This window comes from Arvicanthis niloticus, chromosome 1 (assembly GCF_011762505.2).
Source record: "Arvicanthis niloticus isolate mArvNil1 chromosome 1, mArvNil1.pat.X, whole genome shotgun sequence".
Classification (NCBI taxonomy): domain Eukaryota; kingdom Metazoa; phylum Chordata; class Mammalia; order Rodentia; family Muridae; genus Arvicanthis; species Arvicanthis niloticus.
Window position 1 is genome coordinate 163,629,519 of NC_047658.1, and position 18,010 is coordinate 163,647,528.

At 39.7% G+C, this 18,010-nt stretch overlaps 1 protein-coding gene across 3 annotated transcripts in view; it reads left to right on the top strand.

The window, feature by feature from the left end:
• Atrnl1 (attractin like 1) overlaps positions 1-18,010 on the top strand; it is a 539,822-nt gene that overhangs the window by 73,378 nt on the left and 448,434 nt on the right. For all 3 annotated transcript variants that reach the window (XM_034499803.2, XM_034499812.2, XM_076925810.1), the window contains exons 13-16: positions 823-941; positions 7,727-7,859; positions 13,627-13,808; positions 16,632-16,845. In XM_034499803.2, coding sequence (XP_034355694.1) covers positions 823-941; positions 7,727-7,859; positions 13,627-13,808; positions 16,632-16,845 — 648 coding nt within the window. The remainder of the gene's footprint in view (positions 1-822; positions 942-7,726; positions 7,860-13,626; positions 13,809-16,631; positions 16,846-18,010) is intronic.

Consider the following 18,010-nt stretch of genomic DNA (forward strand, 5'->3'; position numbering starts at 1 on the left):
ATACTGGAACTAGATAGCAGTTAATTATTTATCTTTTTGATGCTTCCAACTTTAGTTTTGTAATGTGTATGGGAATATCTTATGTGCGGCATTAATTATTTTATAGTACATGCTCAATAATTTTTAAATAAACCATTTCTCAGAAATATTGTTTACTTTAAAGAAATAAAAGAAGTAATCTATTTTACATTTGCTGTTTTCTTCTTGAATTGCTGCAAAACCACATTATAGGATGGTTTTCTATTTTGAAACAAAAATCATTTTATTGTAATGAATTTACAAATAAAATGAATTTACAAATAAAAATATCACACAGCAGCATTAACAGTTGGCAGTATCAAACTCTATATACCCCATGTCCATTGTGAATCTGTGAAGCTTTTCTTGGGTGTGTCACATTATATTATGATGTGTTGAATAGATAATTAGAATTATGAAGGGTGATCAGTCAGTATTTGTAGTTCCAATTTGTGCGACAATTTTTGCTGGGTGAGGGCTTTGATAGATTTTGTTCTGCCACTAATAAACATGTTCAGGTTCTTCCCATCTGTATCACATTGCATCTCTAAATATCTTTGGAGTCATAAAATCCAGATATTTATTATTGTATTTTATTTGGATATATACTTTTACTAAATGAGTAAATTTGAAAATGTATCCTCTAAATACAAAGTTGGCGTAATTCTTATTTTGCAACTGATATTTTCTTTGGAGAGTAAGAGACATGCTAGCGATCCTTAAGTAGGTGACTATAAATGTGGATTTAGAATCATGATGTTTTCTTTTGAGCCTGCTGTGTGTTCGCTCTCCTGTGTGTTGCAGCTGCTTCTGATGACAGATGTTACAGATATGCTGACTGCGCCAGCTGTACGGCCAACACGAACGGGTGCCAGTGGTGTGACGACAAGAAATGCATCTCAGCCAGTAGCAACTGCAGCTCGGTTCGTATGTAAGGGTGAATGGTGATGTCACGGGCATGCTCCTCACATTGCCCTTATGGCCCAATTACTGTGCTCAAGGGGTGACGTCACAGGCATGCTCCTCACATTGCCCTTATGGCCCAATTACTGTGCTCAAAGGGTGACATCAGGGGAATGCTGCTTGTATGCTTGCTTATTGTCCAATTACTGTGTGCAAAGGGGAGACTTTTCACAGACACACAGAACATGTGTTGGGATCTGTCCAACTAAGGTGGCACCTGCCTTTAATTCTAACAATGAGGCAGAGGCATGCAGGCCTCTGAGAGTTCAGGGACAGCTGGTCTACATAGTAAGTTCCAGGAAAGCCAGGTATATATAGAGAGAGCCTGTCTCAACACCTCACCCTTCAGAAAAAGGAAATTGATAAGGAATCAGTCCCATCTTGGCACATTGCAGTTAGCCGGTATGCAGCTTTGTTGGGTAGAAGCGCCAGTCTGTATTCTGTTTTATAACTTGTAATCTTTCATGTATTTCATGAACGAGGCTGACAGGTTTCAGTCTGTACAGTGTAGACTCTTTATCGTTAGTGCTTTAAATGGTTTTTATGGCACCGATGGGACCAATGTGTGTTATGTAGATAACAAGATTTCCTCTGGGATCCCTGTCAGGCACGTCAGCTGTGCTTCTATTGGCCTGTGGTTTGCACACTTAGTTTTACATTTTACCACAGCATTGGTGACCCCAGTTCTTCCTTCTCTATCTTACTCTCGACTGAAGGCAATTTTGTTTTACAGTTGTCCTTTAGCAACGATTTTGATTATCACAATTGCGGGGCTGCCACTCACAATGAGTATGCAGAGGCTACACCTCCCACAACCACGGGACATAGAGCAGCTTCCCACCACCAGCAATACATACAACCAATGATTTTCTGGCATAAAATATCAGTATCATCGGACTACTACTTTAGACAAACCAAAGCTGTTGAAAAAAATTTAAAATTAGTATTTGTGGTTTGAAACAGTGAACATTTATCTTACAGCATGTTAAAATTTTCTCTAATCAATGATACTTGAGCATTTTGAAGTTGTGGGAATCTTATAAAATAGTAAACATAGAGGAACATTTACTTATTGGCTCAGTACGTTGAATGAACCCTTTGCTCTTATAATATTTTATAACTATATTTTATAAGTATATTTATAAGTATATTTTAAATATAGTATATAATTTTCAGTTACATAAATCAGTGACAAGATATACTAAAGGTTTGAGTTTTAACTTTGTTTATACTTTGAAATTTTAAGTTATCTCTTTAGATATGTACTATTCAAAGAAGGAAAATTATTTTACTGGAAATAAAAATTAAGTAAACTAAGACATAATGTAAAGGTCTTGTGTTATGGTTAGTGTTCTTTAAAGGGACACACTCATGATTTTAAGGACTTGTTCATGTGATCTGAAAAGTCTCCTTGGATTGTCTGTCACTTGTAAACTGCACACACAAGAAAGTGTGATAAAATTCTAGAAGTATGGTGGCCTGTGAGCTGCTAGCACCTCTCAGGTGAGTCCTAGCCAATTGCAGTCAGACAGTGATCCTGACTCTCCTAAGAGTTTGTGTCGTGCATCTGTCAGTGAACAGGATATTGTCCGTCCACACCGGGGAGTGCACGTCAGTCAGCTCGTGCAGATGCTATTCTCAAATGGACATCTTTACAGACATGCCAGACTGTGTGCCTTCCTGTGTCCTTAGCCAAATTGACACATGGGATTAACTATCACATAATTAAAATGTAGAAAACTATTTCTTAAAAGTTTCAACAACATTTTATTTTTAACCCTTTGATATCTTTGCATTAGTTCTTGTTTAGACATTATTTTAATCAGCTCTAGTTACCACAATGAAGCAACATAAACTGTGTGATTTATAAAAAACAAGGATTTATTTTCCAAAGTTTTGAAGACTTGGGATCTCAAGTTCTGAGCACTGACAGCTCAGAACAAGACCCAAGTTCTGGTTCATAGACCATTTCTTCTCATGGGTTTTTGTTACAATGCAGCCTCCTGTACAAAAAGGCTACACCACTGAGACTGAATTGCACCTCAGTGTCCTCTCCCAGATTCTCACCTTGGGGACTTGTCACCAGTATATGAATTTGTGGGTTACAAACAGTCCATAGAAGATGCTTAAATTTGTGCATATGTATATGTTTTGGTAATTGTATTTGCATCTGAAAAATTAAGTTAGGTAAATTGCTCTCAAGCATTCATCTTAAAATGCACCCTTTTGGTTTTATTTTATTTTTGACGGTGTGTTAGCCAGGAATGACTTTGATGCCAGAGCAGGAGTGAGCAGATGGTGCTCTCCCATAATTTACAATTCTGCTGTAATGTACTTTTTGGGCAGTTTCATCAGAGCGTCTGGCGATTAAGCCAAGCCGGAATGAGTGCTAATGGACACCCAGAGTTCCACGGGAATTCAGTCCGATTGTGTGCAGTGAAATCCTGTTTCATTATTCAGCTGTATTTATTGCAAGTTGCATACTTGTGCTCTAATGGGTCAGAAATCTGTTTGCTTTTCATGGATTTACGTTTTGAATTCATGACTAAATAGATCAACGGTTGGAACCGTTACAGTCACTCCTCATTGCCTGGTTACTAATGTGTCTCTAGCCCATCAGGTGATCAATGCTGGTGTAACTCAGAGCAGTGTTCCGCTGTATTCCGCACTGATTCCTGGGTGCTGTATGTGATTAAAATAGAATTTCCTCTCCTGCGGTTACTGTCATCAGTGAGGGAGCTGTTGCTGGGGAGCAGCAGCCTTATCAGCTGTGGGCTGTGACGTGACTGCTCTTCTGAGCGTTTGCACAAAGCCGTTCCAGCATGCTCAGTCTTTCTCTTGTCATTTTCATAGATTTATGGATTCAATAAGTAAAACAAATTTATTTCCTTTTGGTTGGTTGGCAAGTGCTTTAAATCCTACTCTAACAACCATATAGAATAATGATAGAATTCATGTGCTGTATGAAAAAATACTTTGCGTAAGAAAAACTGACATCGAGCTAGTTTACCTGTTCCCTAAGGGGATGTGGTGGTCGAGTAACTCATAACTGAAATTTATGAAAATGTGTCTAAGTTTTTTTTTCAGGATGAGCAAGTTAAACATTATATGTGGGTACCTTTTATCTGATATCATGTAGTAAAAGTAATATTCTCTAGGGAAATTAATATTTGGCTCAGGAGATGGCTTAGTGGGTAAGTGTGAGGACCTTCACTGAATCCCAAGAACTCATGCAAAGTCAGCAAGATGGCATGTACCTTTAATCTCAGTGCTTCGAGGGTTAGGGTGGACATGTAGCAGCAGACATCCTGTAAGCAGGCAGGGCCAACTACGTTACTGTGTACAACACTGAACAACAGAGAGACTCTGACTCAAGCAAGGTGGACAGAAAGGGCAGGACCTGGGCTTGTCCTCTGACCAAAACATGTGCACAACATATATACCAGAACTCACACACACACACACACACACACACACACACACACACACACACACACACGTATGGGTACACAAAGAAATTAATCCTTTCGTCTTGGAAATGACTATAATACATCCCAGATACTTATTTACTCTTACTGGCTGGTTTTGTGTTAACACAAGCTGGTGTCATTTTGGAAGACGGGACCTCAAATGAGAAAATGTCCCCACCTCACTAGCTTGTGGGGAATCCTGTAGTGTATTTTCATGATTGATGATTGGTGTAGGAAGGCCCAGCTCATTGTGGGTCTCGCCACCCTGGGGATGGTTGTTCTGGGGCACTTGCAGATCAAAACAACCCTGAGATTTCACCTCACACCAGTCAGAATGGCTGAGATCAAAAACTCAGGGGTTAGCAGATGCTGGCAAGGATGTAGAAAAAGAGGAACACTCCTCCATTGTTGGTGGGATTGTAAGCTGGTACAGCCACTCTGGAAATCAGTCTAGCGGTTCCTCAGAAAATTGGACATAGTATTACCTGAGGTCCCAGTTATTCCAAACCTGGGTGTATACCCAGAAGATGCTCCAACATATCACAAGGACACATGTTCCACTATGTTCATAGCAGCCTTATTTATAATAGCCAGAAGCTGGAAAGAACCCAGATGTCTTTCAACAGAAGAATGGATACAGAAATGTGGTACATTTACATAATGGAGTATTACTCAGCTATTCAAAACAATGAATTTATGAAATTCTTAGGTAAATGGATGGAACTAGAAAATATCATCCTGAGTGAGGTAACCCAATCACAAAAGAACACAAATGATATGTACTCACTGATAAGTGGGTATTAGTCCCAAAGCTTGCAATATCCAAGATACAACTCACAGACCACATGAAGCTCAAGAAGAAGGAAAACCAAAGGGTGGGCACTTAGGTCCTTCTTAGGAGTAACAAAATACCCAAGGGAGCAAATGCAGAGACAAAGTGTGGAACAGATACTGGAGGAGGGTCATCTAGAGATTGCCCTATATGGGGATTCATCCCATGTGCAATCAACAAATGCAGACACTGTTATGGTTACCAGGAAGTGCATGCTGACAGGAGCCTGATATAACTGTCTCCTGAGAGGCTCTGCCAAATCTGACATATACAAAGGTGGATGCTCACAGCTAACCATTGAACTAATCATCGGGTCCGAAATGGAGGAGGTAGAGAGAAGTCTGATGGAGCTGAAGGGGTTTGTGGCCCCATGGGATGAGTGACAATACCAACCAACCAGAGCTCCCAGGGTCAAAACAGCCAGCCTGGGAACACGCATGGAGGGACCCATGGCTCCAGCTGTATATTCAGTGGAGGATGGCCTTGTTAGGCATTGGTGGGAGTGGAGGTCCTTGGTCCCATGGAGGCGGGATGCCCCAGTGTTGGGGAATTCAAGGGCGGGGATGGGGGAGTGGGTGGATGGGTGGAGGCACACCCTCATAGAAGCAGCGGGAGGGAGGACAGGATAGGGAGTTCCTGGGGGGGGGGGATGGGGGAACAGAATAACATCTGAAATGTAAATAAGTAGAATATCCAATAGGAAAAAAGAAAAAAAATGAAAAGAAGAGAAAACAGGTCCAGCAAGCTACTAGGAACAAGACAGTAAGCAGTGTTCCTCCATGGTCTTCAGTTCTTGCCTCCAGGTTCCTGCCCTGACTTCCTTCCATGTGGGCTGTGATGGGGATGTATAAGTTGAAATAAACCCCTTCTTCTGCAAGTTGCTCTTAGCCATGGTGCTTTATCAAAGGAATAGAAACCTTAACTGGGATGTGTGCTTCTGCACATGCTCACACATGTGGGCCGGGGCACAGTGCGCAGAATCTGTTCTTTCCTTCCTTTCCACATATTCTGGGTATTGAACGCAGGTCATCGGCTTTCTGAAACATCTTACCTGCTAGTAGTGCATTTTATAAAGGAAGCATAATATTTTATCAGTAAATATTGGTGGATGGTTGTTAAAGTACCTAAAATACATTTTTAAATAATAGATGAGATAGTTATGTATTAATTTTAAATTTTAGCCTTAGTGACTGAAAATTAGCATTGACATGACCTATAGAAGAATGTCAGGTATAAGCAATTCTCTTTATAGACACTAACAGGTTCGGTGTGTTGTTCAAAAATATATAATTAAGTTCCTTTCAAGATTTTTCTGATATAGGCATTTATTCTCTGAATGTCTCAAGCCCCAGTTTTAAGGTCTGTGTTTATGATGTAGTTTTTTGATAGTAGATAGTGGTAATTTTCTGTGAAGTAGCTGAACCTAGGTGTATGTAAGATATGATCCTCACCTAGTAACTTTTCATTGCCAGAATTAATTGAAATATAGTTTTATGATGTAGTAAGATTGAAAAAAATAACATTGCAGTTTTCTTTGTAGCCTGCATGAAGAAAGTCACAGAGATATCAAGTATTAGTTTGAAGTATTCTGAAAATAAATTTTTTTATATTGTAATAGATTTGAAACTATTTTACTACTTATTTCAACTTCATCTTCATGATAACTTTATCGGGACTAGAGTTGTTAGTAAGAACGAATTCATGCCTTCATTTAATTAAAGATTTGTTTTCAGGTTCACTAAAAAGTTTTCACTAGTTTCAAATTTCAAATTACTTAATCTTAGTATTCTCCGGTTTCAGGAACTTACTACACTTCTAGGAACAATAGTTTACCATCTTAAATGGAAAAAAATGTAGACGAACAAAACTCAATAGAGTTTATTTAAACAAAAAGCCCCAAACAAACAAACAAACAAACAAAAAACAACTCGTGTTGGGCAACACCCTGAGCCATTAGAGACTGAGAACTCCTCCCTTACTGCCTTGAGTCTGACAAAAACTAAGCAACCAGCCTGTAAGAATAGTGACAGGATCAGAAACAGCTTGGCCTGTAAGAATAGTGACAGGATCAGAAACAGCTTGGTTGGGCACACTGCCATTTGCCTTCCACAAATGTGGTCTTATCATTATCGTGCTCTGATTGATAAACTTGATTTCTCTGGTTGCCTCGGACAATCTCTGTTAACGCATGCTCTCATCATTATTTATTGCTTACCTACTAAGTTGCATTGCAGTTTGCTATGCAGGACAGTAAACTCCAGCTAAATTTAATTCAACAAATGATGGAATAAGTAAGAGAGATTATGATTTGATAAAATTGGGTTTGGAGATAAAGGTACATTTTAAAGTTCCACAGGGGTTTTAAACGTTTGTGATGTCTAAGAATCCTTGTTTGTTCAATTGTTGAAAATTAACATGTTTTGTCTTTTGATTTTTTTTTTAGTCTGTCAGAAACTACACTAAATGTCATATAAGGAATGAGCAGATTTGTAACAAACTTACAAGCTGTAAAAGCTGCTCGCTAAACTTGAATTGCCAGTGGGATCAACGGCAGCAGGAATGTCAGGCTTTGCCAGGTAACTGGTTCGTGATTTGATACATGCGGATTTTACTCTACAGACTAATGTTATTGTATCACTGTCTATGGGTATAACAAAAGACATTCCGGGTTGGATTCATAAGTGTCCATTTAGTAAAATAGCAGTGGTAGGTTCTACTCTAGAAGACTTGTCTAGGGTCCATGACTTGTTCTTGGGCCAGTAATGGTGCCATGTGTGGGTTTCATCTTTCGTGGCCAGGACACAGGTCCAGTGAGAAAGTGATTGGTTTTCCCAGTGATGTTTGTGACACCTACTGCTGGGTCTCTGGTGGCCGGTCCTTGTTGTAACTCAGGCTCACAGCTGTATAATTGATGACTTTCCTCCTGTGCGCACACCACATACTAGACCTGTGAGTGAAGAAAGCTGGCTGTTGGGATGAGTTCCTCAGGATTCGTCTGACTGGAGAATGTGGTACCTTCAGTGGTAGGGCCTTGCCATCAAGTTCTGTGGCATAAGGACGGGCAATGGCAATACCTATGCTGTCTGGGGTCTGTGGAACCTCGCTGGCCAACAACTCCAAAGAAAGCTAACCATTTCTGACACTCAGCTTTTTACTTGGTGCATAATACGAACATTGTTTCTCCTCTTATAGGTTAGATCCGTTTTACATTGTGTGTGTGTGTTTGTGTGTGTGTGCGCGCGCGCACGTGCTTCTATTATAGTAGATTTCCATGTGACCTTTTGAAGGGTTTCAGCATTATTTATCCCTCTCCATATTCCCTCCTCTGCTCCACTGCACACCCTTCCATCCGTTAAGCCCTTCCTGCTCCATGGTTCTTTTTAAACCTTTATAACAGTGATCTCTGCTGCCCCTTCACTGGAAGCTCCTCCTCATGGCTCCTTAGTCACTACTGCCCTCTAAAGGGAAGCAGGCAGTGCTTGACTTTCTGAGTTGGCTTACCTTATTCGAGAGGATTGTTTCCTGCTCCCAACATTTGACCTTTGCTTTTCTTAGTGGCTGAGTAGAATTTCATGGTGTAAATATACCGTTTTCATTACCCCTTTTTTGGTTGGTGAGCATGCCGGCTGTTTCTACTGCATGGACATTGGGACAGAGCAGCAGTGAACAAGGCTGACTCTGTAGTTCTAGAGCAGGAAGTGGGGTTCTTTGAGTTCATTCCCAGGATTGGTGGAGCCGGATCACTGGGTAGATCCTTCTAGCCTTTTGAGGAGCCGATACACTGATTTCCATGGTGACTCCGTCATCAGTGCCCCTCCCCCAACGCACACCAGCAATTGTTCTGACTGGGCTGAGAGGAAATCATCTTCTCAGTGGTTTGCATTTCATCTTTTCAGAACTTTGTTAGTTCGAGGCCCTGGTTTGTAACTGTTTGTTTTCTTGCTCTTTATTTTGAATTGTTTCTATATTCCAGGTACCGATCCTCTGACAGACATATAACTAGGAAGATGATTTCCCCCTATGTAGTCTGTCTCGTCATCTGAATAATAGTGTCCCTTGCCTTTGCTGCACAGAAAGTTTTCAGTTTCATGAGTCCCATTTATTAATTGTTGATTTTAATGTCTGCACTGTTGTGGTTCCCTGATTTTTCAGTCTGTCATTGGCATATAGGAAGACAACTGATAACTGTACATTAGTTTTTATATCTACTTTGCTAAACCTGTTTCTCAGCTCTTAAGAGGTTTTGGATGGGTGTCTTTAGGGTCTTATGTATAATATTACATCATCTGCTGAAAGGAATACTTTTCCCAGTATGTACTCTGTTACTCTGTGGCTTTTGCTTACTGTGTTGCTCTAGCTAAGACTTTTTTTTTTTTTTTTTTTTTTTTTTTTTTTTTTTTTTTTTTTTTTTGAGATAGGGTTTCTCTCTATTGTCAGGAGTCATAATGGGACAAGCTAATAATTAGCAGGTGATCATCCTGAAATGGCTTGCCTTGGTTGGATTATTATATAATCTGTGACAAGTGAGCCCTTATTCAGCAAGGCTGTAAGGGACTTATTTTAGAAAAGATTCCTGCTATTAATATGCTTTTCCTATTATTATTAAACATATGTAACAATCACTAAACAATAGCACACCCCTTTGCAGCAGATTTCTGCAGATCCACGAAGATGTACTGTCTTGTAGTGATGCTATATAGACAAACAGATGACTTCTTAAGTCTTAATGATGATCCTATAAGAATTCCTAAAATTATATCAGTGATTATTAAGCTCTTTTATAACGGGACTGCTATTAAGTCTCTTTCTAATAGTCAAAACTGCAATGAGAACTCGGCCAGTATTCCAAGTGTCATCAGTTAATTGCTCTTAGATAGTAACCAGGCTTTCTTTCTCCTACCCAGAGCACATTCCAAGAGGTTATAAAACAATTAACCAAAGGTCATTAAAAGAGAACTAAGGATTTATTACAGGTGCTGGGACAGGAGATAAAATATTGCCTGGGTTTTTCTATACAAAACTTCACTAATTTCTTATAGTTTTAAACTTTCAGTGAACCCATGGAGCTAGACAGGTGATGGATGTTTAACCAGATAATTACTCCTAATGGATATGCATGTAAACATTCTCTGTTGTAACTTCTATTTCAATTTATGATTTGATTTTTGGTGTGAACTTGTGATGAACTTTGTACTATGTGATCATCTACTCTGAAAGATGTATAAGTACTGAAGACAAAGAGAGAGAGTTGTTTGTCCCCTACCCTCCTTTTCCCCTGCCTAGAATTCTTTCCCTTAGAATTTTTCGCTTATTAGAATTTTTTGCTTTTCCCCACTCAGGACCTTTCCGCTTTTCCCCTTAGATAGCTTTCGCAGGAAACTTTTTACACTTAGTAATAAACTCTATAATAACTTTTTTAAGTGTCTTTTCTTCCTGTGATCTTAGACTAGCAGGCATAAGTTAGGGCCCAGCAGTTCCTGCTGAGATAGTACAAAGGCTATTTACTTAATCCTTTGCTGGTTTTAGGATGAGGTGCTAAGTGCCAGAAACTGCAGTTTTTGGCCTCAGGATCACAGAAGGCAGGTCAGCTACAGTAACATAGTAACGTAGATAAGTAAACTTTTATTATACAGCAACCCTAAATATTCCGTAAGACCAAAGTCTTACCCCTGCCGATGCTCTTCCGCCTTGGCTGCCTCAAGAAGAACCGATGAAGAAAGAAGAAGAAAGAAGACTTCCCCACCACACTGGGGCTGGCCGCTGCCACTGTATAGCCCTGGCTGTCCTGGAACTCACTCTGTAGACCAGGCTGACTTCGAACTCAGAAATCTGCTTGCCTCTGCCTCCCAAGTGCTGGGATTAAAGGTGTGCACCACCACTGCCTAGCTTTTAGCTGAGAGTTCAATGTTGTATTAAACAGAGGTGGAGAAAGTGGTTATGCCAGGGGCCAGCCCCGGGTATAGCCAGGTCCCACAGAGGAGTTAAGGAGTTGTAGAGGAAGGAGTCAGGTATGGTCGTCGGGGGGGGATCTTGCAGCCTTGACTGACTGTCAGTCAGAGTGCTTCTTTATACAGAATTCAGTCAGCAGGGATAGATTCATGTTCCAGAACAGAGATCGTATCATTTTTGTCCTCGACTTCCTTTCGGTCATGAGTTTAGTCACTGTTTATCAACAATGACAGACAGAGTTATCTTTTACACTCATTTCCCCTCATCAATGCCATATTTAACTTTCAAGAGTCAAGAGGCATATTTTTCCAAAGCATAACAGCCCATTCCCAGGCTGGTAGCTCTTATGGTTTCAAGGGCACTAGACAGAAAGAAAGTCTCCCAGGCAGCCTGGGCAAACCGTCATGTCCCAGGCAGCCTGGGCAGACCGTCATGTCCCAGGCAGCCTGGGCAGACCGTCATGTCCCAGGCAGGGCATTAGCAACTTTTTATGGCCAGAGTGCTAATTGTCATTAGATCCAAGAAAAATGTTCAGGCCAAAGCTGCTGCAGTTATTATTCAATTCCTGCCACAATGCAGTGTTTGTATTTGTAGAATTTACTTATATGTTCAACTGGTATTCTTTTGTTCCTTGGCCATATAATACCACAGTGACCCTGTAGAGCTAACTTTTCAAAGAAAGGGAGATCCTAATACTTTATCATCATCATCATCATCATCATCATCATCATCATCATCATCATCATCATTTATCCACACTGTTCTTTTTTCATCAAAGTAACCCCTGTGTAGGGCAGCAATGATTCCAGCCAATCTAACTTTGTTGCTGTATTGTCTCTTGAGAGGCGTACTATATTCAGCCCCTAATCTTATCTGCCACACAATTGCCTGAGTGTGTAGTGAGATGAGGTTTTCATACCCATTAATTTCTTTATTTATTCACTTTACATCCCAATCACTCCCCCCTGTCACCCCTTCACACAGTCCTCCTCATCTCCCCTCTTCTCTTCTGAGAGAGTGGAGGCTATCCTGGGTTCCTCTCCCCTCAACCCCTCACCCCCCATCTAGCCTCTGCAGAGCTAGGTGCATTCTCTCCCACTGAGGCCAGACGAGGCAGTCTAGTTAGGGGAATGGGATCCACAGGTAGGCAACAGACTGGGGACAGCACTGCTTCAGTTGTTGGGGCACCCACATGAAGACTGAGCTACACATCTGCTACATATGTGTGTGGGGTCTAAGTCTATAGCTTGTGCATGGTTTTGGTTGGTGGTTCTGTCTGGGAGCCCCAAGGGTCCAGGTTAGTTGACTCTTGATCTTTCTGTGGAGTTCCTATACCCTCCGAGTCCCTCATTCCTTCTTCCAACTCTTCCATAAGACTCCACAAACTTCATCCAGTTTCTGGCTCTGAGTCTCTGCATCTGTTTCAGTCAGCTGCAGGGTGGAGCCTCTCAGGGGACAGTTATGTTAACCTCCAGTCTGCAAGCATAACAGAGTGTCATTAATAGTATCAGGGGTTGGTGCTTGGGCCTCAAGTTGGGCCAGTTATTAGTTACCCATTCCCTCAGTCTCTGCTCCATCTTCCCTGTATTTCTTGACCTGGGATGGGAGAGGCTCCCAGGAGTCTGTGGGGGGTGACTTTAGCTGAGACTCCTAGCAGTAGGGATATGGAACCTGAAGTGGCCACTTCCCGTACCTAGGCAGGACCCTCAATAAAGGGATAAGGACACCAACCCATCCATAAAACGTTTGTCCCAATGTTTGTCCTGTCTATAAGAAGAGGTTTTTAACTTGATCTGCTGCCAATTTCTCTGGCCTGTCAAATCTTGTTTAACTTTTTAAGTTTACTTTGTTCTGATTATCTCGTACGCAGTTTTTGGTTCTTACAGAAACAAAGATTTTAATTACTGTGTTTTTAATATTTAGCCATTGTAATTTCTCAGCATGTGAGTTTTAAATCAGCATTTCTTGGCATTATATCGTGTTTGAATGCCTTACTTGGAAGTTACTTCTTGAGTTGCTGACTTCATAAAACATGTTAGCTGAACTTTGATATTAGAGCAGAGTTTAAAACAATTTCTGAACTGTTTTTAAGTATGCTTCTGCATTTTACACTACACAGTTAGGAGAAGTGATGTCTTCAGCAAGGACAATTATGAGATCAATGAAACAAACAACAAAAAAACCATTTTAGCAAAGAATTGGGATCTTGTTTTTACTCCTCACCAAACTATGTCCTAACCCTTGTTTGGCATGTTGAGAAAATTTGAAAAGCTCTGTTTAATCAATTTAAATGAACACAGTGGCCATATGTATAATTTTGAAGTGGTTGAAAGAGAAATATACATTTTTTTTTGTATCATAAAAGTAAGATGCAATTCTTTTCTCTTTTCCTAGCTCACCTTTGTGGAGAAGGCTGGAGTCATGTTGGTGACGCCTGTCTTCGAATCAATTCCAGTCGGGAAAGTTATGACAATGCCAAGCTTTATTGCTACAATCTCAGCGGGAATCTCGCCTCCCTGACCACATCCAAGGAGGTGGAGTTTGTGTTGGATGAAATACAGAAGTTCACACAGCAGGTAAGCCCTGGGGCTCTCTAAGTGATGGACATACGTGGTGATCTGTCATCTGCAGAAATGGTTTATTCTTTTAGTCTTCTAAAGTAAATGTTTCTCTGAAGGATGGAAAAATATTTACTTATTACACACATATGCAAAACCTTTAGTGTACTGGGTAGCCTACTGTGTATGAGGATTCAGAGATGCAAGAGGCACTGCTCTCAGACAGCGTTTGTCTTATTTAAGAGTTTCCGGGGTAAGGGCTATGTGGTTGCTAGTGGGGAGACCTTTGGTTTTTATACTTTAGCAATATGTAACAGTTTTGTTTTTTTTAAAAAAACATTTATTGTAAACATATGGAGCATACAGATGAGATGTTACTTTGACATTTATTGTTGGACATTTATTATTGTAACAGTTTTTTTTTTTTTTAAAAAACATTTATTGTAAACATATGGAGCATACAGATGAGATGTTACTTTTTGTGTTGCTAAGGGCTTCTTGTTTGCATGTGTGTCCTTGATAGTTACCACTCAGCTCGAGAAAATCAGTGCTATTGATACTCTGTCACAAAGCCCTTGATCTGCAGACCCGTGTCTTCCTGTTTTGAAGACACTACAATTTGTCATTTAAAGCTCTGTTATCTGTTCTGTGTTTAGCATGAGTTATTTTTGGCTGTTACAAAATAACTACAGATCTTGTCACTTGAGTTCTGTATTCTAAGAATTCTTGTAGTTGCCATTTTCTGTGGCCTGCTATTGATGCCCATAAGGAGCAGGTGGCAAACTCTGATTGGCTCAGTCACACTGTATAAACAAACCATGTTTTGTTTCATGAGAAACAACTTCTTGCTGGAGTCCACAGTGGGAACTTATTGAAGGTGACACTTTGTTGTGCATATCTCTATATAAAGTGAATTATATCCTGAGTCATTGCCGTCCCGCAGGCTTAAGATAACCCTTCTGTGGCCAATGAGGATCGACAAACTCATGCACTTTAAAGAGATATCTTGGGTCAAATGATCATTTACTTATCGGAAATGGCTAATGAAATGTTACAATGATTTATGGTGTGCAGCAGAAAATTTTCATAATATAGTAATTTATCTTTCGTTTCAACAGCCTGTCTGGCTCATTTACTGAGTAATAGTTACTTTAAATGTCTTATCACGGGCTTCATTTTTGTTTCTCTTCCTTTTCTTTCAGATTCTTATCATGATGAGTTAGGGAGTAATATTTCATTTTAAATGGGTTTTCCTTGCCATAGATGGTGAGGGAGCACAGAGAGAGGGGCCATGACTTAGGCACATCGTTAGTCTGAGATTTCTGGGCTGGATTGATTACATGACTAATGCTATTATGAAGTATGATTTTTGAAAAGGCAGCTTTTTAATATCCCAGAATAAATGTGTAAAATATATACTTAAAATGTGAAGCAACATTGTGTGATTCTGTGACCAGAAGAACCGTTAAAACCCCCACCTCTGTCTCAGCATTACAGCAGACAGTATAAAATAACCATCTACTCTAAGACTTTTGTTAATTAAATTTTATTGATTAATTGCTCTCTGTACTATATTCTTTTGGCAATATGGTATTTATTGTCAATGTGAAAAGTCATATTTTAATATTATCTAAGAAAGATCTGTTGAGTGTTTACAGTGTGAAACCCCTTACATTTACACACTTACAAATTTAAAGGTCTGTGGTTAATTTAACCTCCCTAGGACCATTTGAACAACATGAATACCACGGTACTTTATTTATGTTGTTATAGACTGAGATATAATGACACTTTTCTGTATTCTGGAATTATATGTAAGAGAATTAAAAGGAACAATGCTGTGAAACAGTTTTCTATCGTACTGACTATTAAATAGCTTAGTGATTTAGAAGATATATTATCACATGTTAAAAAGGAGGTGTCCATAATCTAAGAGAACATTGGGACTTAGAATTAGAGTATATTTTTGCCTTTACATAATAATTATGACAAATTGTATAAATACAGAATTGATTTTGATCTTTTGCTGGGTTAGTGAGACTATTAAGAATAGCTATATGGCTTTTGTCTACTTATATTTATCAGGTTTTTAACATGACAGCCAGACCTTGTCCACTCCTTGTCCTTCTTGCTAATGGAACAGAGGATATTGGTTTTTTAAAAATTGTATAAAAGTTTATGCATAGCATGTCTTTGTTATCATAGCTTCATTCGGAATCCATATGGATTTGCTGATGTTGGTTTCTGTTTTTGCACAGTACCAATATGAGATTTATCTTTAGGTTCTTACTTAGATCCATAATTGATTAAACCATATACCTGATAATATTAGCTGTAGCAGCAGCTGTATGTGGAAGGTTGAACTTTTATTCCCCTTTAGTTTGGTGGTTTGTTTGTGTTTGTATGTATGTATGTATGTATGTATGTATGTATGTATGTATGTGTGTGTGAGATAAGATTTTGCTGTGTAACCCTGGCTGCCCTGGATCTCTGTGGAGACCAGTCCGGCCCTGCCTGCTGAATGCTGGGGTTAAAGGCATTCTGTAAACTCATTTTATAGGAGAGAAAACCAATACCAAAAACAAAACCGAAAACGTGGAAGGGCTAAAAAGTAATCCAACTTTGAAGCTAAGCTCAAAATCACTCAGTGCTTTCAGAATAGTATTGCGGTCTCTGTCATCCTCCAGATGGCGCAGACATTATTATTGGAAGTAAAAGTGACCAGAAAGGTAGTTTTAGGTCTTTTCAAATATAATATTTAATGACAGTAAAGTACTGGTTAGCTACTAGCAGTAGCTTTGCTTTTAACCCCTGTAAACGCCCTGTGTCCTACTGTTTCAGAAAGTGTCACCATGGGTAGGCCTGCGCAAGATCAACATATCCTACTGGGGATGGGAGGACATGTCCCCTTTCACAAACACGAGCCTGCAGTGGCTTCCTGGTGAGCCAAATGACTCTGGATTCTGTGCCTACTTAGAAAGGGCTGCAGTGGCAGGGTTAAAAGCAAACCCTTGCACGTCCATGGCAGACGGACTCGTTTGTGAAAAGCCCGTAGGTAAGTAGTCAAGCTAGCAGCCTTTCTTTCCCTGTATGTTTTAGCCTGTTGCCCAGCCCTGCTTTGTGAACTGCGGTCACTTGTACTATGCATTCATAATATTGATCTCCTGATACTAGTTTTTATTTATACACCCCAGCTGTTTTTTCACTGATCTTAGCATTAACTTGTAATGGTTAAAAGCTTATTATTATATAATTTCTTAAACTTTACTCATTTTTTTTTTACAAAAATTTTAAGGACTTATTTATTTTATTCTGAGTGCATAAGTGTTTTGATTGCACATATATGAATGTATACAATGCATACCTGGTACCTGTAAAGATCAGAAGAGAGTCCGATCCCTTCTTCTGGACTTGCAGATGGTTATGAACCACTGTGTGCATTGCAGGAACCAAACCCTGGTTTTCAGCAGGAAAAAGTGCTCTTAACTGCTGAACCATTTCTCCAGCTCACTGTATCACTGGTCTAATCGTTTTTATTGATTGTTATGATGTTATTATGAACATACAGTTATGGTTACAGTGTAGCAATACTCTTTTAACTCATTAGTCTTTTGCTTTTATCAAGTATCCTTTGGAGGTAGGATTTATCCTGAAGTTTAAAGACTGAATAATTTTCAATCTCATAGCTGTATTGTTTCAGTTATCTGAAAATGAAATACTTTTCTTATTTTTTGGAATGGACTTTATTAAATGGGAAAGGAGTCTTTAAATTCTTTTAAGATTGTATTTTCATTGCTGTTAATGTACCTTTTATGAGAATTTACTGTTTTAACCTCGTGAATGCACAGTTCTGTGGTATGAAGTATGTCCTCCTGTCTTGTAGCCATTCATCATGACTCTTTCTGTAAAACTTAGTTTTTTTTTGGCAAAATTAAAACTGTGTAGTTTCTAAACAAAACATTTCTCATTCTTTATCCCCTCAGCCCCGGAAAGCACCATAGTGGTGTTGCTCTGACTTGGGAGACTTTGTACCTCATGCTCTGCAGGCACACAGCTTTTATATTAACCTGTGTGCTTTCCTTGCTCCCGTAGCATACACCTTCCGAGTTCATCCACGCACGATCACGTCTCGCCCTAGGCGAGAAAGCCGCTGTGTCCTTAGGTCACGTTTTATGTCCGTTCATCCTCTGGTGGGCACTTGGACTCCTCTGCTTTCGCAA